The sequence below is a fragment of the Urocitellus parryii genome, chromosome 4, assembly GCF_045843805.1.
Source record: "Urocitellus parryii isolate mUroPar1 chromosome 4, mUroPar1.hap1, whole genome shotgun sequence".
NCBI lineage: Eukaryota > Metazoa > Chordata > Mammalia > Rodentia > Sciuridae > Urocitellus > Urocitellus parryii.
Window position 1 is genome coordinate 37,373,686 of NC_135534.1, and position 26,144 is coordinate 37,399,829.

The following is a 26,144-nucleotide window of genomic DNA, read 5'->3' on the forward strand; positions in this document are numbered from 1 at the left end:
TAATATTCACTATACTCCTTTTTATTCCCTTAAGTTTGGTATACCTTCCTGATGTTAGTAATATCATTTTTTTCTTTCTCAGTCTAGCTAAAATATTGACATTTTGTTGTCCTTTTCCAAGAAACCAAATTTTGGTTTCACTGATTCCCTCAATTATTTTACTTTTTTCTACTCCATATTACTTATATTTTATTTCTGCTGTAGCCTTTGTGTTTCCTTCCTTTTATTTAGTTTTGTGTTTAGTTTTTTCCTCCTTGGAGGTTGGAGATCTTGTTTCTTTTTAAATATAGGCATATATAGCTATAAATTTCCCTCTAAGCACTGCTTTAGCTGCCTCATAAATACATTCGCAAAGTCCTGTGGAGATTTCTGATGTGCAGATTTGGTGAAAATTATGCTGTACTTTTTTGCCATTGTAAGTGTGTGTGTGTGTGTGTGTGTGTGTGTGTGTGTGTACTTCCCAGAATGGTTGCTGACATTTTGAATAGACAAAGCTTTTCTTATAAAGTAAAATACCTTGGGTATTGCTACATATTGCAGAAAGATTCTTTTGCAGCTCAAAGGTTTCTTTCATAGCCTAATAGAAAAATCAAGGACATGTTTGTTTTACTTCATCTTCTCAACCTAGGTTAACAAGAACCATTCTTAAAGGGCCCTGTCAATTGGAAGTTTTCTTTTCTGCCTGTATATCTATCTACTATGCCTGTTTTTGACAGGTCTGAAATAATGTTTATGTCCTTTAAACAAAAGTCAGCTAATAGTGAAAGCTTTCTGTGCTATCTAAGCCCTTTTGCTTGGCCTTTGTACTTTCCTATTTGCTGTGCTTTTTCCATAACTTGGCAGCATTATCACCAATTCCACGTGACAAGTGACACCATTGCTATAATGAGAATTCCAAGCAGCACCACTGGATCAAAGCCCATCTGTGTGCCTGCTCCCACACTTGACAAAACAAATTCCAAATTCATTCAGCATGCCGGTGCCATTTAGTCACTGTGACATATCCCAAATTTTGGACTCTGTGCAAAAACCAATCTGTGCCCACAAAATTAATCATGGAACATATTTTATGACGTTTGACAACAACTTAAAAGGTTCTCATCTCTGGCAGGTGGCTCTGCCAATCTGCAAGTATGTGCACGACAAATTTTGAACAATATATTGTGTAGCTGAAAATACATTGTGAAGGATGCACACCCTGGAGATAACCAGAGTGAGTCCAACCAATCCTGAAGTCTTTCTCAGGGACACCTAGGCCAGACTGCTGTATTGTGAAGGAAGTATGATGGCCCCAGGTACTTGTAGAAAGCCAAAGAAAAAGGCAATAGCTCATGTGCCAGTAGATGCTGAGAACACTGGCACGACTGCCTGTGTTGGCAGGACCAAGAGTTTGAGATGGCTAATTTAAGCGACAAGATCCTGGCAAACAGATGTATTTAGGGCAAGGGTGCGTCAGGAAGATGCCAGAAAAATACATCAATCTGTGCCTTTCCATGTACTATGGAGTGATGATGAAACAATTGACATTAAAAAAGTCAACTCTTACACTTTAATATAATCTGAAACTCATCCTAACAGGAATTAGGATTTACTTTAGATCTTTGAAACTCTAACACAGGGTTTTATGATCTGATTTGAGATCTATGATAAAATTTCCCTTCAAAGGGTGTTCATGAAGAGATTTCCTCATATTGCTATGTTTAATTGATTAGACCAAGTACTTTTACATAATGTTTAATTTGCTTAAAATGAAGGCTATTTTACCATTTAAAGGTAAATAAAGAAAGGCATTTATCCAAAATTTTACTTTTCTGAGTATATATCATAGAAATTCTGCCAAAAAACACAAAAGATTATACTGTCAAAAGCCTGAATATATCCATTTTCTTAAAAGCAGCTTTCTACTACTGTAAACACCTATTTCATGTAGCAGTGCCTATTTGTGTATGGTCAACAGGCAAGAAAAACACTAGAACATTCCATTTGTAGCACCTCACCTTGGTTTTCATTTGCCTAATTTCCTGAGAAACAGCCTCCTTCCCTTAACAGGCCACACCCACTCCCTTTTTCTCTTTATTAATGCTATCCTAGTATACTGTATTTGCAGTGCCTTAGGTTAAGTTTTCAGTATGCTAGCAACCTACTTGGGACTCTCATTTGTTATACAAAAAAAAAAAAAAACTATATTTGCATGATTTAGCTTTCCCTGGGATTTGTCTAGACTCAAACTTCCTTTTCTGATTTTAAAGGTTCTTTTCATTTCTGTGGCAGGAAGTAACAGGACACAGCAACAGAGGAAAGGGGTTTTTACACAGGAAGGACAATTCTTGAATAGGAAGCCAGGTGCGTTAATAACCTGGCAGAGGTAGAAAAGAAAAAGTAATTCTCCCTTATTCATGCTCAGAATCCCCTCCTTTGAGATACAGGACTCTGATCTATCTTCTCTTCTGTAAAGAGAAGGAGCTGAACTCTCTAGGTCTCTTCCTAATAGGATTGATCAATTACATAGGAGCATTTTGGAACTCTTTCCTTACACAATAGTTCATTCTTGTGTTTATATTGTTATGTTAAAGACAAATAGATTGTTAATTTGAAAATTATTTATCCCTCTCCAAAGCAGTTTCTAAAACACTTTAGTCTCTGCTTTGGGCCTGAAGTAAGGCAGAACATTATGATGGAAGGGGATGGCAGTGAAAAGCTGCTCAAGTTATGGCAGCAGGAAACATAGGAAGAGAAAGAGGTTGGGGCCAGGGAAAGATATAGTCCCCAAGTGCATGCCCCTGAGGACCCACTTCTTCCAAGGAGGTTTCACCTTCCAGTTTCTATCACCTCCAATAATGACCACAGCTAGGAAAGCATGAATGAACCAATCCACTGATGAGGTCAGAGCCCTGTGATTCAGTCACTTCTGGATCAGAAGAGTCCCATTTTTGAGCACATTCTTTACTTGCTATAGACATATTATATGCAGCTGATCCATCTTGTATCTTACCATTATATTTCCATTTTTTGATTTTGTAATTATTTCACTCCCCTACCCATGTTTGCTTCATTTTATATGGGCCTGTTACAAATTTATTCTCAAATTCTCCACAGAAAGGTTTATGTTATTGCCCAGCATGGTAGCACACTCCTATAATCCTAGCAGCTCAGGAGGCTGAGGTAGGAGGACTGCAAGTTCAAAGCTGGCCTCAGCAACTTAGTGAGTCCCTGAACAACTCAGCGAGACACTGTCTCAAAATAAAAAATTAAAAATTAGAATTAAAAAGGCTGGAAATATGGCTCAGTTGTTAAGTGACCCTGGGTTCAATCCCTGGTACAAAAAAAAAGTTTGTTTTATTAATATTGTCATTCCATTAGTGAATGACAAATTTCTTTTTTTCCTTGATGATAGCTCCACTAATCCTCTTTCCTGCTCTAGTGTGGATGAGTTGCTCTGCATGGCTATTATCTTGGGCTTTCCTTCATGATTATGAGGATTAATTTAATGTGCCAACTTGGCTGGGCTAAGGGATGCTCAGAGGGCTGGTAAAACATTATTTCTCTGTGTGTTGGCTTCTAGTTTAGCATTTGAATTGGTAAACTGAGTAAAGATCAACTTCATTAATGTGGGTAGGCTCATTCAATCCATGAAGAGCCTGAATGGAAGAAAAAGTGGAAATTTGCTCTTTCTGCTTAAACTAGTATATCCATCTTTTGCCCTGGACTTTGATGCTCCAGGTTCTTACTTGGACTATGACAGAAAATTGGCTTCTCTGGGTCTCAGGTCTTTGGGTTTGAACTGGAAATATACTACCCATCTTTCCTGGGTTTCCAGCTTGCAGACAGCAGATTGTGAGAATTCTCAGCCTCCATAGTCACCTAAACCAATCCTTCATAATAAATCCCTGTGAGTGGGTGTACATGCTAATAACTCTGTTTCTCTGTAGAGCTCTAATACACCAATATCTGTGAAATTATATTAATCTTGTCTATGCTGGATTCTGTTTCCTTGATATAACCTAACTCCTTCTCAGCTAACTTCCTAATTTTGATGGAACACATTTTCTAGTAGCTCTTGAGAAAGTATATATGGAAAGCACAATTTTTTGGATAGAACTTATGTAACAGATAGATATATAGGTAGATAGATTAGATACATAAATGGATGAATAAATTTGGTGGTACTGGGGATCAAACCCAGGTCATTGTATATACTAGACAAGTGCTTTACCACTATGCTATACCTACAGCCCTAAAACATTTTTATTATACCTTCACTTTTCATTGACAATTTGGTTTTATGGGTTTATTTGTGTTTCTCCCCCTCAAAAAAAGATACGTTGAAATCAATCCCTGTACCTCAGAGGGTGAACATATTTGGAAATGGGGCCATTGATGTAACTAATGATGTAATTAATTAAGATTAAGTCATACCGGAGTAGGTCATATCCTTATAAGATGTCCACGGGGAAAGTCAAGGGACAGTGAAAGCAAATATTGGAATAATATAGCTTCAAGTCAGGGATCATCAAAGATTGCCAGGAATCTACTAGAAAGCTAGGAAAATCCAAAAAAAAATGATTCTTTTACAGCTTTAGAGTATACTACCTTGATTTCTGACTTCTTGCTACCAGAACTTTGAGACAATAAATATCTCTTGTTTTAAGCCAACCAATTTGTCATACTTTATTATGGCTGTCCTAGAAAGCTAATACAGTTGAATATAGAATTAAAGATTGGGAATTATTTTTCCTAAAAATGTAATAGCTGTGTCCTAGCTTTCATTGCTGCAAATGAGAAATACATGCTATTTGGGTTCCCAATCCTTAGAATGTGATTTTTTTATTGTTTCTACTTATCCCTGGTATTATGAAATGTAATGATGATTATGTGTTAATTACCAGAGACATGGAAAAGACTATACAAAAGGTGCAAAGTAAACAATCCATAATCCCAATTCATGAAAATAGTTCCTGTTCTGACAGAGTAGAAAATCCACATAATTTACAAGGATCATGGGGTAAAAACTTAGAAGGATACTGCCTTAGTAATGAGGTTCAATTAGCCCTCCACTAAAGGCGGAATTTGTACCACCTAGCAAAGATTAAAATTAAGTGTCAAAAGGACAAAACTGTTTTCAAATAAGCAAATTTTATAATGCCTGACATCCTATTAAAAAATTATCAGGTATGCAAGAAGCAAAAAATTGTAAGCCATAATACACAGAAAACTCAATTAACATAAGACAATGTCAGAAACAGCATAGATGGTAGAATTAGTAGAAAAAGACACCAAGGTTATCATTATAATCTTATAGAAGAAGCTATAGGAAAGATTTGGCATGTTAAATAAAGACATGGAAGACACACACACATTCACATCAAGTGACTACAGAGAAAACCACGTCTGAGATGAAAAGTGAAACACGTGGGATTAAAGGAATGTATGATATTGAAAAAGCAAATTAGTAAACACAAAGACATGGGAATTGTCCACAAGGAAACAGAGAAAACTTGAAAAAAACAAAATTAACATAGTGAAAATTAACTTTTGAGACAATGTCACATGGTTAAATATACATGTACCTGACTCCACCAAAGGAGAGCAGAAAGACTAGGAAGGAAAAATATTTGAAGAAATAAGGGTAATGTTTGCATATTTCTTGTTCCACACAGTATTTCTAACAAAGCACCTGGTGGGCATTGGGCATTTAATAAATACTTCTTGAACACATTTGTGGCAGAAAAAATGATAAAATGAATAAGAAATAAGTACATGAGTGTTATTGTAGGGTGTTAGAATCAATAGGGTGTTAGGAGTTGAAACAATATAGAAAAAGGGAAGATTTAGCAGAAGCGACACATCTTGAGCAGGAACCTGAAAAATGAGTTCAGCTGAATGTGTATGATGTTTGGAGAGTAGGTGATGAAAATGGGCATTCCCTATAAGAACACAGAGAAAGAGTTGAAAACTAGGATAAACATGGTTTTGATTATACCATCTTGACTGGAGTCGTGGTTAGCCTTAGGGATAATTAGAAATGAGGTAGCTGGATGAGTTAGGGTCAGAGTACATAAGACTTGAGTAATAGGGAATAGAGAAACCAATGTTTCTGGTGGTGACATTAAAAGGATTAGAAGAAAGTGTTGAAGTTGAATGCCAAGAGCAGGCCAGAAGCAACCAGATTATTAAAATGATATGGTTATGAAGTTTTTAAAACTTAAATGTGAAAGCATCTAACAACATCAGCACAAACTAAGCACTTGGATAGGTTAGTAGAATACAAACATGGGACAAAAAAGCAATTTTTCTTGGCTCATGAAAATTTCAAAAGTGGCCCTAAATAGTATTAATATATGATATTTCTTTTATATTTACATAAGCTTCTGAATTAGTTTTTTAAGACTGTTACTGTATAGCACACTAAAGCCTTTCTTCCTATCTCACCCAGTTATGGCCCATTTTCTTTGTACTTGCAGATATAAGGGCAAGATTCAAGCTTTGGCTTTTTAAAATTAAAAATTAATGTAAGGCTTCCAGAACCAAGAATTCATAATATCATGTACACACTTAACTGTCACCTAATCTTGGCATTCAGGAATTTTAAAAGACCTTGGAGATAGAAACTCTGTCTCACAGATGGAGAAACTGAGGCCAAAAAAGGGTAAGTGAGCAGTCCAGAATCCTGGAAGTAGAATCCACGCAGTGTGACTCATCTACAAAGGGCTCCAAGCGGTGGGAAAGGCGCGAAGCCAGGGCAGGAAGCAGGAGGCAGGGGAAAAGGGTCTTTTCAATCCGGGAGGCCTGGGAATCCGAGATTCTGGGGACCTCAAGAACAACTGTCAACCCCACACTACGAAACGCTACCCCGTAAAATACTTCGCGGAGTGAGAGTTGGTCCTTCCTGATCTCGCGATACCAGTCGATCCTCGCCCTTCCGGCTCTCGCTAGGCTCCGCCTACCGCAGCTTCTCTGTCGTCATTTCCTGTCGTTCTGTATTGCTAAGGGAGAAGATGGCGGCGCTGGGAGAACCTGTACGCCTGGAGAGGGGTGAGTGCGGCCGATGCCCGGACCGAGGCGGGTGGAAGGGATGAGGAAGTGCGGTGTCACTGGAGGGAAGGAGAGGCTGCCCCGGCTCAGACTCGGAACCTGCCTGCCCCTTGCGTGGCGGCCGCCGACGTCGCTGTCATCCGCACGGTGGAGGGCGCTTACGATTTTTTGACTGTTTGCTAGACCCCCTCTGTGTTCACACGCACTGTCCCGGGGCATAGCACAGTTAATTACAATCTGCTCACGTTTGCGGACATACGCCGCACACGCACCCTCTGGGTGGGCACAGCAGATGCGGCGTTCAGGGATCTGTAAACCAGAACAACATATGTCACACACCCTGTTCGGATCGTCTACACTCGTTGTATATACACTTGCACAAACCTAATGGGCTTGCCTTCACCCACATATCGCACAATACCCGGACACACGGCACATTTTCTCAAGAACTCGCCCTCCTTTCTTCGTTACTTTTACCACAGCCTCCCTTGCATTCGTAATTTGGTATTTCCTAGCTTTGGTACCCCTCCCAGGCAAACAATCCTACTGACTTGATCTTGGAAAGCTTGTTTTGTAACTTATGTAAAGTAGTGGTAGATGATAAAACACTTGGCAGGTGCGATCATATTTTTTTTTTTTTACACACCCTACAATTGCAAACCGTGATTAGTTGATTGCTTCTTGAAGCAAACTGTTAACAAAGATAAAACCTAGTTTGCTGTGTAGTTACAGACCAGGGAATCAGTGAAAATACAAATATTAAGATTTTGTATGCTCCATTGTCTTCTCCAAATCCTTTATTTCAGACAATTCAAACCTGCTTTTGACACACAAGCATTTGAAGGTTTTTTTGTTTTGTTTTGTTTTTTGCTTTTGTTCTGTTTTATTACCATTCTGGGTATTGAACCCAGCTTACTTTACCAGTGAGCTATCTCCCCAGCCCTCCTTATTTTTTATTGAGATAAGGTCTCAGCTCAGGCTGGCCTTAAAATTGAGATCCTCCTGCCTCAGCTTCCCAAGTAGTCAGGACTGTATCACAGGTGTGTATCACTTGCCTGACTTAAAAATTATCAGTCAAGAAGTACCACAAAAAAATTTTAGCATTGTTGGTAAACAGCATAAAATGTAGATTAAAGTTATTTTGCACATATCATTTGAAATTACAATCTCAATATTCTTCTTTAAGAAGAAGATACATTTTTAGAATTGTATTTAGAAAAGCCTCTTTCCTTATCCCTTCCCACAAACAAATGTGCACATATGATTGTTAGTTTGCTCCTTATGGTGTTCCTCATTTGGAAGTCTTTCTTATAAATAAGATTGTTTCTCTACAGTCCACCAGGCCATTTATTGAAGCATAATTTTATAACAGAAGAGTAGCTTCTCTGAGTAGACTTTCTAAGATAGGCTTAAGACAAAGGTGACATCCTCCTGAGCACATTGCCACTGTGCTCTGTAGAAAGGAACAAATCTGTTGGTGCTAACAAGAGTAGGTGTTTTTCTTTTAAAGCTAGTTAGTTGTAGAATTCTAACATGTTGGAAGTCTTGTATTTTTAAATGCAGTACAAGATGTGGAACTTCATCCCCTAGCATTTAGTTTTGGTAGTTGTCTTTGCTTTTTGTTGTTGAATTTTTTTTTTTTTTTAAGTTCTTCAGTAGAATCTTCAGCACCTTGGTAGGGATGAATTATAAGGGGTTCTATTCAGCAGCATAGGAAAGTTAAATTATCTCAGAACTCTGTTAACAAATAACTCCCAGTAATCCTACAGTACAGTATCAGTTCATGTAATCAAGATCTTGAGTGCCAGTTGGGCACAGTAGTGTATGTCTGTAATCTCAGCTACTGCAGAGACTGAGTCAGGAGGATCCTAAGTTCAAAGCCGGTTTTGGCAACTTAGTGAGACCCTTTCTCAAAATACAACAAAAAGGGTTGGGGGTGTGGTTTATTGGTAGAGTGTTTGCCTCGAATGTAAGGCTCTATGTTCAATCCCTGGTAATGGCAGTGGGAGGCAATGGGGAGATAGTGCCTTCTAAATCATCAAAACTTAATTGGGGATAGTAGAGGATAGGAAAGGCAGCAGAATACAACAGACATGAGTATATCAATATGTAAAGCAATGAAGTGTAACTGATGTGATTCTGCAAGCTGTATACGGGGTAAAATGGGAGTACATAACCCGCTTGAATCAAAATGTGAAATATGATATATCAAGAACTATGTATTGTTTTGAACAACCAACATTAAAATAAATAAATAAATAAAAAACTTAATTCACAAAGGTACAAAAACAGGTAAGAAAAAAATCAAACAGACATTGTCATTAATTGTTGAACATGACTTTGAATCTTGTAGAGTTTCTTAATTAATAAAACACATCCCCACACTTCTCAGTGACAATTTACTAACATGCTTAATGGGTTTGTATAAATGTATGCAACCCCTTAATATTTCTTAAGACTGATGCCAGCGTAACATAATATTTATGTTTGTTAAGCCTCTTTAAAGATTTGATTTGGTCATCAAATGCCTTTTATGAAGAAGGTGTATTATTTCCATTTTACATTGAAAGGCACTGAGACACAAGGAGGTTAAGTAATTTGTTCAAGGTCTCACAGCTAGTATGAAGAACAGAATTACACAGCTAGTTTTTATTTTTTATTTTTAAAACTATGTATTCGATTGAAATTGTCTGAATTAAAACATTGTGTTAACAATCCTAACTTGAAAACAAATCAGTTAATTTTATTCAGGTTTAAATGTGTCCCAGCCATTAACTCCATCTGTTATTAAATAGTTCATATCTATGCATATATCATGTTTATCTTTAGGAAATGAACAGTGATTTCACTAGCACGTGGTCTGCTATTCAGTGCTTTGGTTACTAATATGATAACTAAGTAAATTTTTATTGACTAAATAAGTCCCAATATTACTACTGGCTTTTCTGAAGCAGTGCAGTTAACATGTCTGTCACATCTGAGCCCCAGTCCTTTCCTGTGACATTTAGTAGTTTATATTCAGTTTGCTTGTCTCTCAATTATTTTTTAAACTATATTTCTGCAACATGAGAAATTTTTAAATCTGTAAAATTTAATGTGCTCAGATTTTACATTCCTGTTTTCAATGTGTACATGAATAATCTCCTCTTTCTCATACAAAAACACAGATGCTTTGTTTTACTCCCTCTATTTTCTGCATACTGTTAGTCCTTGTGGAATTAATCCTAATTCCTACAATGTAACATAGGCATTTCAAGAATCCTTAGAGAAAGTTAACTATCAGTATGTGTTTGTTTAACTTACTCTAGATATTTGTAGAGCAATTGAATTGTTGGAAAAACTACAAAGGAGTGGAGAGGTACCACCACAGAAACTTCAGGCTTTACAAAGAGTCCTTCAAAGTGAGTTCTGCAATGCTGTAAGAGAGGTGAGTAAATATGATTAAAATGTACTAAAAAGTTTAGTTATCTAGCTAAGATAATAGTATGAAATTTAGACTTAGAAAGTCTTAAGAAAATAAGCATTAGAAAAAATTTGAGCCCATCTTTTAATTTTTGGAATTTCTAATAGAAAAATAATTTACAAGGACACATAATTTTGCCTGAAATTGGAATACATTTAACTTCACAGAGAAATCAAACATGATATATTCCAAGATTTAAAATATAACAACTTTTATGTTTTACAGGTATATGAACATGTCTATGAAACTGTGGATATCAGTAGCAGTCCTGAAGTGAGAGCTAATGCAACTGCAAAGGTAAATTTGTTTATTTACCAAAAATGAGAATTCTTCATAAATTAGAGGTTGAAAATATACAATTATTAGGTTCATAATAAGCTTATTTTAGAAGCTAGCATAATATCTTTCAAATTATACCAAGCTTCCCAAGTGCTAAGAATAGAACATTTTTATTACAATAATTATATACATATGAAATACCTAATTGTGTTATATACAATATATTTACATGTAAAATATCATCAATTTTATAATTGAGGATGAATTTCTCATTGATGAGGAAGTATCAAGATTAAATTATTTGTCTCAAACCACCACACAAATAGTAAATGGTAGAATAGGGTTATTTGATTTGTCCTTTACCCTAGCTCTGCAAATATGGGGTAATGTCAGTAGTAGGCTACCTCTTTAGGACTGAAGATGGAGTTTGTGTGCTTTTCCATACCAGATTTTTCCTCATATTCATTGTATATTACTTGGTTAGATATGTTAATTCGAGTAGTAGATGACATACTAGACTTAATCAGTGCAGATTATTTTTGATTGAGTTCCTGGTTTCCAAAAGGACAGATTGGATTCTCTATTGAATACAAATACTTAAACTTGTGGATATGGTTTATCAGAGTAGAAAATAGAAATTTAGTTTTTATACCTGAATTGTGTAACCTTCACAGCTTATTTAGTTTTTGAGCCTTAGTTCTGTTAGGTAGGAAATGAGAGCTTTTTTGCATCTTCAGATAAGTCTTGATTTTCATCTTACTCCTTGCACTTTTGTTCATGTACCCTGATCCATCATGAAAAAATGGTACCAGATTCCTTGATTAACTTTAAAAACATAATGAAACAGGAAAATCTTAATTTTGTGTTAGAATTCAAAGAGGATATGGCTCTATTAAATCTTCTGTGGGTTTTTTTTTTTTTTACTTGTAATTTTTTTTTTTACTTGTAATTTTTTTTTTTTACTTGTAATTTTTTACTTGTAATTTTTGTTGCTAGAGCAACAAAAAATATTCATGTTGGCTATAGGAGTGCCTGCTTTTCTTAATATAAAGACAGTTCTTGATGTATTATTTATTTTGTGTATGGTACAAAGAATACAAAGAATATAGCAGCCAAAATGACTAATATATATATATATAAGGACAACTCTGTGTGGGTTGTTATAGGTATGGTGTATTTTACACAAATGTCAGGCTATCTGGCCTTGAAGCTCTGGACTGTTAGTGTATTAGGGTAGAATATTCCTCTTTAATACACGGAATGTTATGTGCCCAGCAAGCCTGCTTATCAAGCCCTGCACACATGGAACTACACAAAAGTTCTAGACAGTGGATGAGAGTGTGCTAAAAAATTCTGTTTCATACATAGTCCTGGAGTATGTATTCTTTTCAGTTACCATTTCTTTTTTGGGAGTTGGGAGTATCAGGGATTGAACTCAGGGGCATTCAACCACTGAGCCACATCCCCATCCCTTTTTTGTATTTTATTTAGAGCCTTGCTGTTGCTGAGGCTGGCTTCGAACTCGAAATCCTCATGTCTCAGCCTCCCCTTACCATTTCTTAAAAACCTCCGCTTAGCTTCTCAGAATAACCAATGAATTTGTGAATACTCATACATCAAAAATGTGCCTCACAATGCAGAATGAATTCTTTAAAAATCATGTTACATGCATTCATAAATATACCACAGGAATTTCATCTTTATGTATAAATAAAAAGAACCAGTCAAATATAAATGAATGGACTAGCCAAAGGAAGTCAAGGAGATTGGGGGGGGGGGGAAGGGGGGCTTATGAACTGAATTTGAATTTCATGCAGCATGAGTTCATCAAGATGAATCCATCTACTATTTATAACTGTAAAGCTCTGATTAAGAGAGAGAGAGAGAGAGAGTGTGTGTGTGTGTGTGTGTGTGTGTGTGTGTGTGTGTGTTATACTCGCCTCAAAAGTAGTTTGATAGATCAGGGATATACCTCAGTGTTAGAGTACATGTTTATTAATGTGTATGAATCCCTGGGTTTAATCCCCAGCAATGCCAAAAAATAAAACAACAAAGTATTTTTTAAAAAGAGATGAAAGAACTGAAGTAAACAAAAGTCATATATTTTAAATATGTAAAATTTTCTTTCAGGCTACTGTTGCTGCGTTTGCTGCCAGTGAAGGACATTCTCATCCTCGAGTTGTTGAGCTACCCAAAACAGAAGAGGGACTTGGGTTCAATATTATGGGAGGCAAAGAACAAAACTCTCCAATCTATATATCTAGAATAATTCCAGGTGGAATAGCTGATAGGCATGGGGGCCTCAAACGAGGAGATCAACTTCTTTCTGTTAATGGAGTGGTAAGGATGAATTTTATTTATATTTGCAGTAATGTGCTATGACCACTTGGGGGTGCCTGTGGATTGTAGAAACAGAAGATGCCAGTGCAAGGGATTAATAAACTTTGTAGTTTAAGAATGCCTTAAGCGAATGCTAGGCAGTACTGTTTAGGACAGTGGTTGTTTTTTGTTTCTTTCTTTTTAAATGCAGCTCTGGGGATTGAAGGGGGTGGGGGGGGAGTGGCCGGGCTTTGCTCATACTGGTCAAGTACTTTATCATTGAGCTCTGTCCCCAGCCCAGTGATCTTTATAAGGCACTAGAAAAGTGGTTTGCATCCCTTCAATGTAAATTAACAGTGCTTAGTGGGATTTTTATTACATAATTAAACTCTTCAGTAGTTAAAACAGTATACTAAATTAGAAATGTACCGTCATTTTTACTTTTTATAGAATGGCAGTTGCTTGATTAAATTCTGACATAGTGCAGTAATAAGACATGTATATTGAAATGCTAATTACTTGGAACTTAAAAAATGATTTCGAGACTGTAAGCAGAATTGATGTATCACTGGATTTCACACTGATAATACAAGATTAGCATTGAAAGGATGCAGTATCTCTATAGCTGTACCACCCTGAATGTGCCAAATCTTGTGTGAATTGATGCAATGAAGACTCTCTTATTTTTAAATCTTAAATAGTTGTCGTTACTCTCAAAACCTAAGTATTAATTGTGTGTGTGCATTTTTTCCAGAGCGTTGAAGGAGAACATCACGAAAAAGCTGTAGAACTGCTGAAAGCAGCCCAAGGAAAGGTTAAATTGGTAGTACGGTATACACCCAAAGTCTTAGAAGAAATGGAGTCACGCTTTGAAAAAATGAGATCTGCAAAACGTAGGCAACAGACCTAATACATTTAAAACTTTATATTCAATTTTGCTTTTTAGCTAGAGAAGTTTTACTTGTGACCTACTGATGGCCACAATGCCAATGATTGTAAAAAAAAAAAATACAAACTTCCCTTGAAATCCTCCTTGCCATTTTATAAATGCCTATTTTAACATCATTTATGGTTCTAGAGATGCATACACTTTTTTCTGACAAGAAAAAGTAAAAGGTGTTGAGGGCAATTCTGTCCTGCTGTTTTTACAGACCTTTTTCAAATGCAGATTTTGTCATAAAGTTGTTATAGATTTTTAAAAATGCTTTTTTAATATTAAAATGTACTTTTACATTCTTAATCTTTTTTTAAGAAGAATGTTTTCTTCATCTGGCTACTTATTTAAAATTAACAGTTCTCCAACTTTTTTTTTTTTTTTTTTTTTTGCTTACTATATTTTCTTTTAACCTCTGAAATTTCTTTACGATTTCCAAGAAATTAAGTATGGCAGTCTCACCTACAGCACTTCATTACCCTGTAGTTGTTAACATCATTGCTGCATTTTGTACTTTGAACATACACATAATATATATATAATCAATGGTAGATAATAACACAGCATATTGGAAGTTTTTTACTTTTATTTGAACATGTATAATGGGTATTCGTTTATACTGATTTATAAAAGTAAGTTTTAAACACTGAAACAATCATCGCCTAAAATATGTATTTCATAATATTTAAGCAGTGAGGCAAGAGGATGTAATTTGACTATTAGCATTAATGATTATATCCCTTTCTAATTGTAGTCAACAATATATCAAAAAGTATAAATTCAAAACAGGTTCAGATCTCATCTTGCAAATTTTTTTAAGGCTATTGATTTTTATTTAAGTACATTTCTCATGGTTTGGTCTTTCCATGCCTAGAGATGAGCCAGTTAGTTTGTGGTGGGAAATAGTAGAAAGAAAGAAGAAAAATTTAACCTCACTAGTCTTGAGTTACACATCTAGGTCATTTTAAAGAATCAATGTTAAATAGGAAAAGGAGGATATGTTTAAGATCTGTAAAAACTATGAGGTGATTTGATAAGAATCTGTAGATTGTCACAATGAGTAGGAACTCATTTATATTAAAACGGTTGGATTTAGGGGTGCAATCTTTGTTTAGGATTCAAATATAATGGGAATTTTGAAAGTTACTTTGTCATTTGTCCACTGGATGTCACTCTTTTACTAAACGGCAGCTATTAGTATATGACTGTGACTGAGTTCTTCATAAAAGCTGAAATTAAAGAGTTAATTTTCAGTCACAATTCATAGGAACATTTGTACTTTTTTAAAAATTGTGAATAACATGCTAAAAGAAGATGGATTTAAAAAAATAAGAATTTGGCATAATTATCAATCCTGTATTTAAAAAGTGGGCATTGTAACATTCCTTCAGGAAGAATAGAAATTTGTATACCTTTTTCTGCATGTTTGTGAGCACTGTGAGTCTTAAAAGATTATTCCAGTTTTCAGTGATTTCTCAGAATATAAGTCAATCAGCATTGTTATTTATCATTTAGGTATTGAACACTGGATTGCATGGTTGAATGTGTCTAGTCCACTACAAAACATGCTTGTTATTGATAGGATCATGTTGTTAAATTGTATATTTTCAAAATTAATTGGTGTGTTTTTAAAATGTTGGGACCAAAGTAGTATAGAAGAATTATGGACTTAATTTAATTGTAAAATTATTAGAGGTATTTGTTGTAGAGCTTTATATATTAAAGAGAAGTATTGGTGCATATAAAAACATTAATGTTATTGTTATGCTTGTATTCTTGCATTACAGGGTAAATAAGCCCTGAAGAAATCTTATTTTAATATAGCTACAGCTGTAGTAGCTTTTAGGATATATCAACATTTCCTTATAAATTATAGCTTCCTGGTTCAATGTCTCAGCTGTATCCAAACTTTCAGCCAAGTTAAATCTTTTTTGGTGTTGAATCTCAGTAAATGAAGTAAGCTGGGTTTTTTTTTTTTTTTCTTTCGCAGTAATCCACAATCTGTCTTTGTGTGGGTTGGCACCTATTTATAATTCTTAAAATAAAGATAGCTTAACGAGCCAAATACAGTAGTTTTGCTTTGTACTGTTGAGCATGAGTAGCAGTAGTTTGTTTTCATTAATGCAATTTTCATAGTATATCTCAGAATTTTAAATCTTATCATAGAATGGTTCAGTCAATAGCAAAGATACACAAAGGTGGTCTAGTATGATGAGGAAATGAAGGAATTTTCATCTTGTAAATGGATGGTTTGTGAATAAAGCTAGGCATAAATATATAATCAGTGCTTGATTTGTAAATTACAAATGTTAACCCCCCCCATTTTTTTTCTTTAATTTTCTTATTACTTCAAAATGAATTGACTCAGTGTTTCTCAACCTTAGTTGCATATTAGAAAGCCCTGCAGAGCTCAAAAATTATTAACACTTGGGTCCCCTCCCATACAACTAAATCAGGGTCACTTGTTTTTTTTTTTTAGGCATAAAACGTACTTGGCATTTCTTATTTGGAAAGTAATAATAGTTTACCTTTTTTCTTTTATTAAAAAACTAGTAGTTTAAATATAAACTTTTAATGTTTCATCGTTCTGCCCCTTTTGCTTTAAAACTTACAAAGATAGTGTTTATTCTTTGAAAAAGCAGCTTAAAAATTACAGATGAGAAATATTGTCATTGATAATTACATGCTGCTTAATATGGTCACTATCTTTTACTGTAATGCTAGATTATAGTGGCCTAGTTCTTTAAAAGTTTGATGATTCAGATATGTAGGGAGTTATTTTGTTTTGTTGTCATTTTCCTCCTCTTCTAAATTTTTAGTTTATGTTTTATTTTTTCTTGTCAAGTATTTAAATAGTTTGGCTCAAATAGTTTGTTTACAATTAAAATGGATATTATAGCATTTAGTAGAAGAAATAGTATGGCTTATCTGGAAAGAATGTCAGCATGACTTGGTATAGACTTAATACATGTTGTGAATATTTTATAATGTGGAATGATCATTGAAATATTAAGGACTCTAGTAATTGTATTTCCTGAATAAATGTATGTTTATGAATTTTTTTTAACTTATAGTTTGTTGTTTCCTCTGCCAGCAGTCTGGTTTTATAGTTTTTATTGTCCAAAATTCATTACTGTTGTTTCTTTAAAGGTTATTATAGTAATAGTTAAATAATGGAGAAAAACAATCACTTGCTTTCTCATTGCTTTTCAAGAACTTTAAAACTAATTTGTATCTGGACGTGGTTTTTAAAAATACTGGCAAATTATATGCTTCTACTTTTTTAGTTCAAGATAATATTTCTCCAAAATGAATGTAAAATAATACTTTTTCAGCAGATGACTTCATTTATCAATTTAATTCTGATTCTAAAGCTTATTTAAAATAAATTTGTATGTGTTATGTCCTTGTTCTTTGAAGTTGAAAAAATTATACAATTAGAAATAGATGTGTTTCTGAACTCTGTTATCAAATAATTTTGCATAAGGTAAAAATACAGTTCATGGTGATTGCCTAAATGAAACTTCAAGTTTCTGTATTTTGCTTTGTCTTTCATAAAATGTAACTAAAGGAAAATTTCTGTTTTTTCAAGAGAGCAGTGTGGTGTGTGATTGACAGCACAGCTTGTGGGCACCAGCTTCGATGATTTTAATCCCAGTTCTGACATTACTATGAATGTTAGATAAGTTACTAAGTTCTTCATTCCTTAGTTCCCTCATCTGTCATCTATAATAAGTGTGCCTATAAGTGTTATGTCATTATTGCCATTATCTTAAAGCCCTTAGAAAGATGCATGGCAAAATACGTACTATTTGTGTTTGCTTTTATCTTCTCCCCCATGTAAAATAGCTTTAGGACCTTATCAGCAAAAAAATAATCATAGTCCAGTAATTTAAATTAGCAAGTTCGTATTTTGAAGTCCAGAAAATGGGATCTTTAAGCTATGCTTAAAAATTTTAGAAAGAATACCATAAAGAAATTACACATTTCTGTCCAAAGAAGCTCATGGAATTCTAACATTAGTGCAGTTTTTGAGAAGTGGAAGATTTGGACCACACTCAGACTGAAAATCATTGGAAGATAGGTGCAGGTAAGGGATTTGTTAAATAGAAAAGCAGTTTGTAAGAAGATGATCTAGATGGAAATAGTTAACTGCTGGTGTCATGTGTTATAAGGCATAATTCATCATCATGATATATATATATATATTTTTGGCAGTGGGTGGGATTGGATTTAGGGCCTCATGTATGCTAAGCAGGTGCCCTACCACTGAGCTACACCCCCAGTCCCCTGAACTTCTAAAAAGGACAGGGGTGATGCTGGAGGTGTAGTTCAGTGGCATATTATTTGCCTAGCATTGCATAAGACTAGGTGTAGGTTCCATCCCCAGCACTTCAAAAAACAAAAAGACACAAAAATACATGATAATGTACCAGACAACCAGAATTTAATAAAAGAAAAAAAAAACATGTTAGGCCTTACTTTCTTCAAAATTTCAGTAAACCAGACAGTTCCCTAAATCTTTAAATTATTTTGTCATGTTTAGTATTGTTGATTGCTGTGATTTTAATATAATGAAGTGACCTAGGTTTTTATACATTTATTTCTTCAGTGGCAAATAATCTTCACTTGATGAAATTTTTAAGCTTTATATACAAAGCAAGGGGTAAAACTCATACAGAACCCATTTGTCAGTTTTCTTCCTTGGATTTTACATTTTAAGAAAGGGACAAACCTAAAGTAATGGTATATGCCTCTAGTACATGGAGGCTGAGGCAGAAGGATTGTTTGATCCCAGTTTTGAGACTCTCTTGAACAACGTAGCAGGATACATACATCTCAATAAACAAATAAGGACAATAAAAAAAACAGCTGTGCCACATCAGTAACAAAGTTTGTGTAAGACCTAATTTTTATCCAGTACAGAAGTGTATTTTGGACACCCATTAAGGTACATATTGTCCTTCAAAAATTTTTGTAAGGGAAGGAAGTAGAAAATTTTGAATTGAATTTGTTAGAAAGTCTCTCAAACTGTTCTAACCAATTAGATTTTTTTAAAAAATGGCATTGGAAGCACGTAAGTTCTAAGTATGTGTTAGGGGTTTTTTGTTATGTTTTGTTTTTTTTAAGTAATTCATCAGAGGGCAAAAAAATTCTATACCCAAGTGAAAAATTTTATTTTTAAAATGCTTTTGTAGTTGTACATGGTGAGTGTATTTTGACATAAAACATCTATAACTTCCCATTCTTGTGGTTGTACATTAGGTGAAGTTATACTGGTCATGTATTCATATATGAATATAGGAAAGTTATGTCTGATTCATTATCCTGCCTTTCCCATGTCCCTTCCCTTCATTTCCCTTTATCTAATCCAATGAACTTCTGTTCTCCCCACCCCCCACCCCCGCCCATTATGTGTTAGCTTGTGCATATCAGAACATTCTGCCTTAGGTTTTTGGGGACTGGCTTATTTCACTTAGCATGATAGTCTCCATTTCTATTCACTTACTGGCAGATACCATAGTTTTATTATTATTCATTGCTGAGTAATATTCTATTGTGTAGACACCACATTTTCTTTATTCATTCATCTATTTCTGGTATCTCTTCTTTGACAGTCTTGAGCCCTGAATTTAGATGCTACCTAACCTGTAACTGTTTTAAGGTGTTATAGATCGTTCGAACGGTCTCCAAAGCATAAAAAGAGAGATTGGAATCCTAATCCCCAGTATCTCATATTATGACCTTATTTGGGGATAGGGTATTTCAAAGGTAATCATTCTTTATGGCTGAGTAGTACTCCATTGTGTACATATATCACATCCATTCATCTGTTGAAGGGCACCTAGATTGGTTCCATAGCTTAGCTATTTTGAATTGAGTTGCTATAGAAATTGATGTGATTGTCAGTGTGGTATGCCGATTTTAAATCCTTTGTATATATACTAAGGAGTGGGATGACTGGGTCAAATGGTGGTTCTATCCCTAGGTTTTGGTTTTTTGTTTTTTTTTTTTAAAGAGAGTGAGAGAGGAGAGAGAGAGAATTTTTAATATTTATTTTTTAGTTCTTGGCGGACACAACATCTTTGTTGGTATGTGGTGCTGAGGATCGAACCCGGGCTGCACGCATGCCAGGTGAGCGCACTACCGCTTGAGCCACATCCCCAGCCCCTTGTTTTTGTTTTTTGATGAGTCTTCATACTGCTTTTCAAAGCAGTTGCAGCAATTTGCAGTCCCACCAGCAATATAGTAATGTATCTCTTTCCTTACATTCTTGCCAACATTCATTGTTACTTGAATCATTTGACAGTAAATGGACAGATGTGGAGATTATCATGCTAAGTTAAATAAGCCAGTTCCCAAAAGTCAAATGTTTTCTCTGATATGTAGAAGCTAACCTACAATAAGGGGAAAAAAGGGATAGAAGTGCAGCAAATTAGGAATGAAGGGAAGGGAGGCAAGGATAAGAAAGAAAAACAGATGAATCTGATATAAGTTGTGTGTGTGTGTGTATGAGAAAATATCAGTGAATCCCACCATCATGTTCCTTCACAAGAATGGGGTCCTAACTAGAATAAGTTATATTCCATGGTTCTATAATTATATCAAAATAGATTCTATTGTCATGTATAACTAAAAAGAGCCAATATTTTTTTTAAAAAATCAAGAGCAAAAAGAAAGATTGCTACACTTGTTTAAGGGGGGGGGGTGAATTTGTTAGAGTGGACCCTAATCCAATATGGCTGGTGTCCTTACTAAATAAAGAGAATTTGGACACATAGATAACATAGGGAGACCATGAAGAATTCTTAGAGATGCTTCTCTACATGTCAAGGGATGCTAAAGCTTGCCAACAAATCACCAGGAAAAGGGGATGTGATGTGGAGCAGATGCCCCTCGCATCTCTCAGAACTATTGCTGATTTCTAGATCTTGGACTTCTAGCCTCTGGAACTGTAAGACAGTAGCTTTCTTTTAAATACCTAATTTGTAGTGTTTTGTTAATGCATCTCTAAAAAAATGAATATGTGATAATCCACCTTTTGGTGGCACCACTATCAAAAATGGGTACTGGAATAAAATGTGGTTCCTTCCATGTTCAATAAAAAGGTTCCCATGGAAATAGTCTTTTGACTAAGGAAGGATGAGATTCCTGATCTTTGAGAGTAAGGAGGATGCTACACACCTGTGCAACTGTGAGCTTGTTCCTCCTGGGACTTGTCTGGGACTCCTGAGCTTGTCCCACCTAGACTCAGCCCCACACAATGTAGCTTTTTCCTCACTTTATGTCAGCTATTAATAGCTCTCATCTCAACTCTAGGCTCTGGCAATGTCTCCTTAAACACTGAGGAGAGGAATTTCTGCAGCAGCTGTGGCCCCAGTTGGACTGTGATGAGACTGTTTTTGGCCAGAAGTATTAAACCCAGTAAAGTTTTGTGTAGGCTTCTTATGATCCATGTACTTTATGCAAAGCATTAATTCAACCAGAACTGATTATATTGCTCACTCCTTAAAACTTCCTTGTACTTAGGATAAAATCAAAATACCTTGCCATGACCTAAAAGGTTCTGCGTAATCCATTTCCTACTTCCTCTAGGTTCTCATTTCATTGCCCCATTTGTTATACTCCACACCAGTTCCCCTTACTGGAAAACTTTCCCTCTGATTCTTCGACTCTCACTGCTCACTCGGTTGTCAGTAGAAGTCACCACTTCCATTAAACCTTCTGTCCACTTCCTCTAAATTTGGGTTCCTCATCATTTTGTTAATATGGTTAAGATATTTTTAAACATTTTAATTTCACTTTCCCCATTAGAATTTAAGTTCTGCAACAGCAAGAAGGATCATAGCTATATGTCCATCACTTGGACATATAGTGCCTGAAACAGTATGATTATTCGTTATAGCTTGTTGAATTGGCTTACTTTCTATAAGTTTATGATAGATCAAGAACTTACATTGGAAACAAAAACATTCATGCATATGATACAGATTTGTCAACTGATTCTGATATTAAAATAAATGTCCTAGCAAGAATCTAAATACAAAAGATAATAATACCTTTGTCAATCTTATCACCTCATTCCATTAAAATGTCATGTTCAATTTATGGAGGACAACAATGAAGGTTAGTTTAGTCTTTTATAATAAAAAAACTCCAAATCTTAGTTGCTAATATATATAAATTTTGTGGTGCTGGCAGTCAAACTCAGGGCCTCACATGTGCTAGGCAAGTGCTGTACCCCAAATGTACATCCCCAGCCCAATAGCTGAAATTTGTGCACTCACTAATATCTGGTTTTAAAAACGTTTTAATAATTATTTAAGGATGTCAGAAGGAACTAACTGAAGAGACAACAATAAAGAAAGTTGGAAGAAAAAATTTACCAGCAATGGTTTCATTCACATTAGCTTTTCATTGCTGTAACAAAATACCTGAGGAAAAGGATGAAAAATTTATTTGGCTCATGATAGAGGTTTCAGTCCATGTTTTGCTCCATTTCTTTGTACAGAACAACATTGTGGAAGGATGTGACAGAGGAAAGCTGTTTACCTCATGGCAACTGGGCAGCAAAGAAAGCTAGAGAAAAGAGCTAGGGACAAGATATTCCCAAAGGCACGCCCCAAGGACTCACTCCATTCAAATGGATTCCACCTTGTACAGTTTCCACTACCTTCTAATAGTCCTTCAGCTATCAAGGGATTAATACACTGATGAGGTCAGAGCCCTCATGAAAATTTTCCAAAAGTCCCATCTCTGAACACTGAAGCACTAGGAATCAAGCCTTCAATACGTGAGCCTTTGCGGGGACATTCCAGAGCCAAACCATAAAAATACATTTCAATAAAATGAGCTTTATATTTGAGTCTCAGTGGGTAGAACTATAAAAATCATTATTGTGTTTATTCATTCAGTGTGCATCTACTCAACTATCATGTACTGGACAGTGTGCTTAGGATTCAGCAGTAAAGAAGACAGCTGAGAAGGGGCTTATGTTATAGTGGGAGAGACAGACGAATGAGAAAACAAGTAATGTAAATTTAGCTGGTGATGAGCATCATAAATCCAGCAGGATGGGAGGGCTAAAGAGCAATAAGAAAAATAAGACTCAATAATAAATCTCAGGATTCACAACCTGTGATTCCATGCTGGGCTGTGACTGGGGTGATTCAGGGACAGGGCTCAATAGATCTGAGCGGCTAGCTCAGAGTTTTTATCAGAACTCTTAACAGCACCAATTGCACTCCTATAATGCTTGAAATCATTAAGTACTAACACTATTTTTTTTAAAGCACCCGTCATGTTCTAATGATGCTCCCTTTCTAACACTTCCATCAGCTCCTCACTCCAGTGAGAATAAAATCCTAAATTCCTCAAAATCTAAGTATGATCCTCTGAACCCTGCAAAACCCAGCTTCTGCCTCCTGCTCTACTGTTCTTTAGTCTCCAAGATTACAAGACCTTTATACTTGCTGATCCCTCTGCCTGAAATCTCCTTCAATTTCTGCTTGTATGTATTTATTTGCTTGTATACATATTTTTGCAGCTCCCCCACCTCTCAAGACTATAAACTTGAAGGGCAGGCTGGACCCTCATTCATTCTTTCATTCATTCATTCTCACCAGAACTGAAAACCATGCCTGGCACATAGCAGACAATATTTATTGAGACAACAAACAATTTAAAAGAATGCAGTCATGCTATTTTACTGAGGACAGGAAAGAGCTCTGAGGAGATGACTTTTTAATAAAGACTGGAATGGTGTGATTTGAAACTACTGAGTCTAATGTCTGGGGAATAAGGGTTTTTGACAGGTACTAAAACAGGCTTCCTCAAAATTAGCCAGACTGACCCATCCAGCACAGGCTTCTGTTAAGGTCTTTAAATAAGTCAAAAATAACACCTGGTATTTTGCCAGAAAAATGTTAGAGTTCGTAAACAAGTCTGGATGGTGCCTGGCAAAATGTCAGAGGGAGTGGTTTGAGAAGTAACAAAAGTGAGCCATTAAGTGTGGAGATTCCTTATTGGTTGATTGATGTATCTAGTTTATGCTAATTAAGATAAGCTGTGCAAAATGTATAAATAGCTCTGTTGCCCTACAATAAATGGCTCCCATTCCTGCTGTATCAACGTACACAAGTTATTCGTCACCCCCCCGGCTATTCTGCTGCAGCCGGACTGCGGCAGATGGTGGCCCGTTACGGGGAGCCCCTGGACACTCGGGGGTAAGTGACGAAAAAAAAAGCTGCCGGTCCATAGATAGGACGGGAGCAGTCCGCTCGTCCCTAGGCAGATAGGGCGAGAAAGGAAAGAGAGAGGAAAAATGGCCATTTCAAGAAAATGGAGAAGATTGATACAGTATGTTTGTGTCTTGTTTTGTCTCAGTGTATTGTATTGTCTTTGCAATGAAAATATGGAAGGGGTGAGAAGTAAATTACTAAGGGAAGAAGACACCCCAATGAAACCAAGAATAGTTAGGGCATGTGTTGATAAAAGCCCAGGAACTCTAGTCAGAAAGAAAAAGAAAAAGAAAGTTCAGAAAAAAAAGGATTATCAGAAAAGAAGTTGCAGCAAAAGGCTATTACTAAATGCTTTTCGTTACCGGAGGGTGCGTGAATTGTTGCGGCGGCTGCCACGTGCGGGAGCGGGTCATGGTGCAGCAAGTACTTTGCAAGCGGCAGCGGCAGCCGGCTCTTCCACTGCCGGGAGCCCGAATCTAGACCTGACCTGGAGGCACAGTCTCCCAGGCTCTTGCTCCCTGTGCCCAGTAGCAGTTTGAGTCCGGGACACTCCCCAGGGCCATCCGGGGATGCCTGGGTCACCACAGCCAGCAGAAGATGCTACCAGCGTCCCTGATGTTTGGTCATTTTCAATGCCAATAACTAAGCTACAATGGTTCTCCCACACCAGGAAGCTAATGAGTAATGAGCACTATTAAGGCTTATTTCAAATGTAAAAAACCTTGAGATAATGTACTAAATTGTTCAAAAAGTTGTTTTCTTAGTGGAATGCTACAGGATTTTCTTTAGCCAGCGTTGCAGAGTTCCTGCCTTCCTCCCAGTGCCAGCGAGGACGAGGATGGAAGAATTTCCAGTGTGGCTGAAAACCGGAGGAGATTTCGGCTGACAAACAGATGAGGCTTCGGATCAAGCTAGCTGCCTGCAGAACTTACCTGGACTGTGATCTAAGCTAGCTGCCTGCAGAACTTACCTGTACTGTGATTTAAGCTAGCTGCCTGCAGAACTTACCTGGACTGTGATTTACCTGGACTGTGAGTTAATCTGATGAGACACTGCTTTACCTGGACTGAGACAACTAACTGTAATCTACAACAAATTTTAACTTTGCTAACGGTGTCATTGCTGGTATAATTTTTCCAAGGGCTTCTTGCATGGAGCCATCAAGTGGCTTGGTATTGTTACATTTTGTATCCTCTCTTTCTGTTTGTAGAAGGTTATTTATGGTGTTTCTGAAAAAACCACTATGGTCTTTATTTAAATTAAACAAAAGGGGGAATTGTTAAGGTCTTTAAATAAGTCAAAAATAACACCTGGTATTTTGCCAGAAAAATGTTAGAGTTCGTAAACAAGTCTGGATGGTGCCTGGCAAAATGTCAGAGGGAGTGGTTTGAGAAGTAACAAAAGTGAGCCATTAAGTGTGGAGATTCCTTATTGGTTGATTGATGTATCTAGTTTATGCTAATTAAGATAAGCTGTGCAAAATGTATAAATAGCTCTGTTGCCCTACAATAAATGGCTCCCATTCCTGCTGTATCAACGTACACAAGTTATTCGTCACCCCCCCCCCCCCCCCCCCCCCCCCCCCCCCCCCGGCTATTCTGCTGCAGCCGGACTGCGGCAGGCTTCTCCACCAGGATTGAAGTCTGACCACTCCCAACGTGTAGCTTGCTCACTTGCCAGACAGATAAGGCCCTGCCTCCTCTTCCCAGATTTACCAAAGGATCCTCATTCTGTCTTCCAAGAATGGAAGAAGTTAGGATCGACCACTGAGGTGGAAGTGAAACCTATCAAGTATGGTATTCCAGCAGTCAAGTAAAAACATGAGCACAAAATTTTGTGAGTAGAATAACTGAAAACAAAATTCACATTTTTAAAT

The 26,144-nt window shown here is 36.2% G+C and overlaps 1 protein-coding gene across 1 annotated transcript; it reads left to right on the forward strand.

The window, feature by feature from the left end:
- Window positions 1-6,989: 6,989 nt before the first annotated feature.
- Lin7c (lin-7 cell polarity scaffold C) lies at window positions 6,990-25,815 on the forward strand. Its single transcript, XM_077798160.1, has 6 exons — window positions 6,990-7,032; window positions 10,341-10,459; window positions 10,721-10,792; window positions 12,905-13,114; window positions 13,848-13,986; window positions 25,033-25,815. Exons 1-6 carry the CDS (start codon window positions 6,996-6,998, stop codon window positions 25,152-25,154), a joined length of 699 nt encoding a protein of 232 aa, XP_077654286.1. The 5' UTR covers window positions 6,990-6,995; the 3' UTR covers window positions 25,155-25,815.
- Window positions 25,816-26,144: the final 329 nt, after the last annotated feature.

Bases quoted from the DNA above. Each gene is read 5' to 3' on its own strand.
- Lin7c (XM_077798160.1), top strand. From the start codon at position 6,996: ATGGCGGCGCTGGGAGAACCTGTACGCCTGGAGAGGG. The intron at 7,033-10,340 runs GTGAGTGCGGCC...AACTTACTCTAG, and splicing joins ACCTGTACGCCTGGAGAGGG to ATATTTGTAGAGCAATTGAA. The intron at 13,987-25,032 runs GTAGGCAACAGA...TTGTTTTCTTAG, and splicing joins AAAAATGAGATCTGCAAAAC to TGGAATGCTACAGGATTTTC.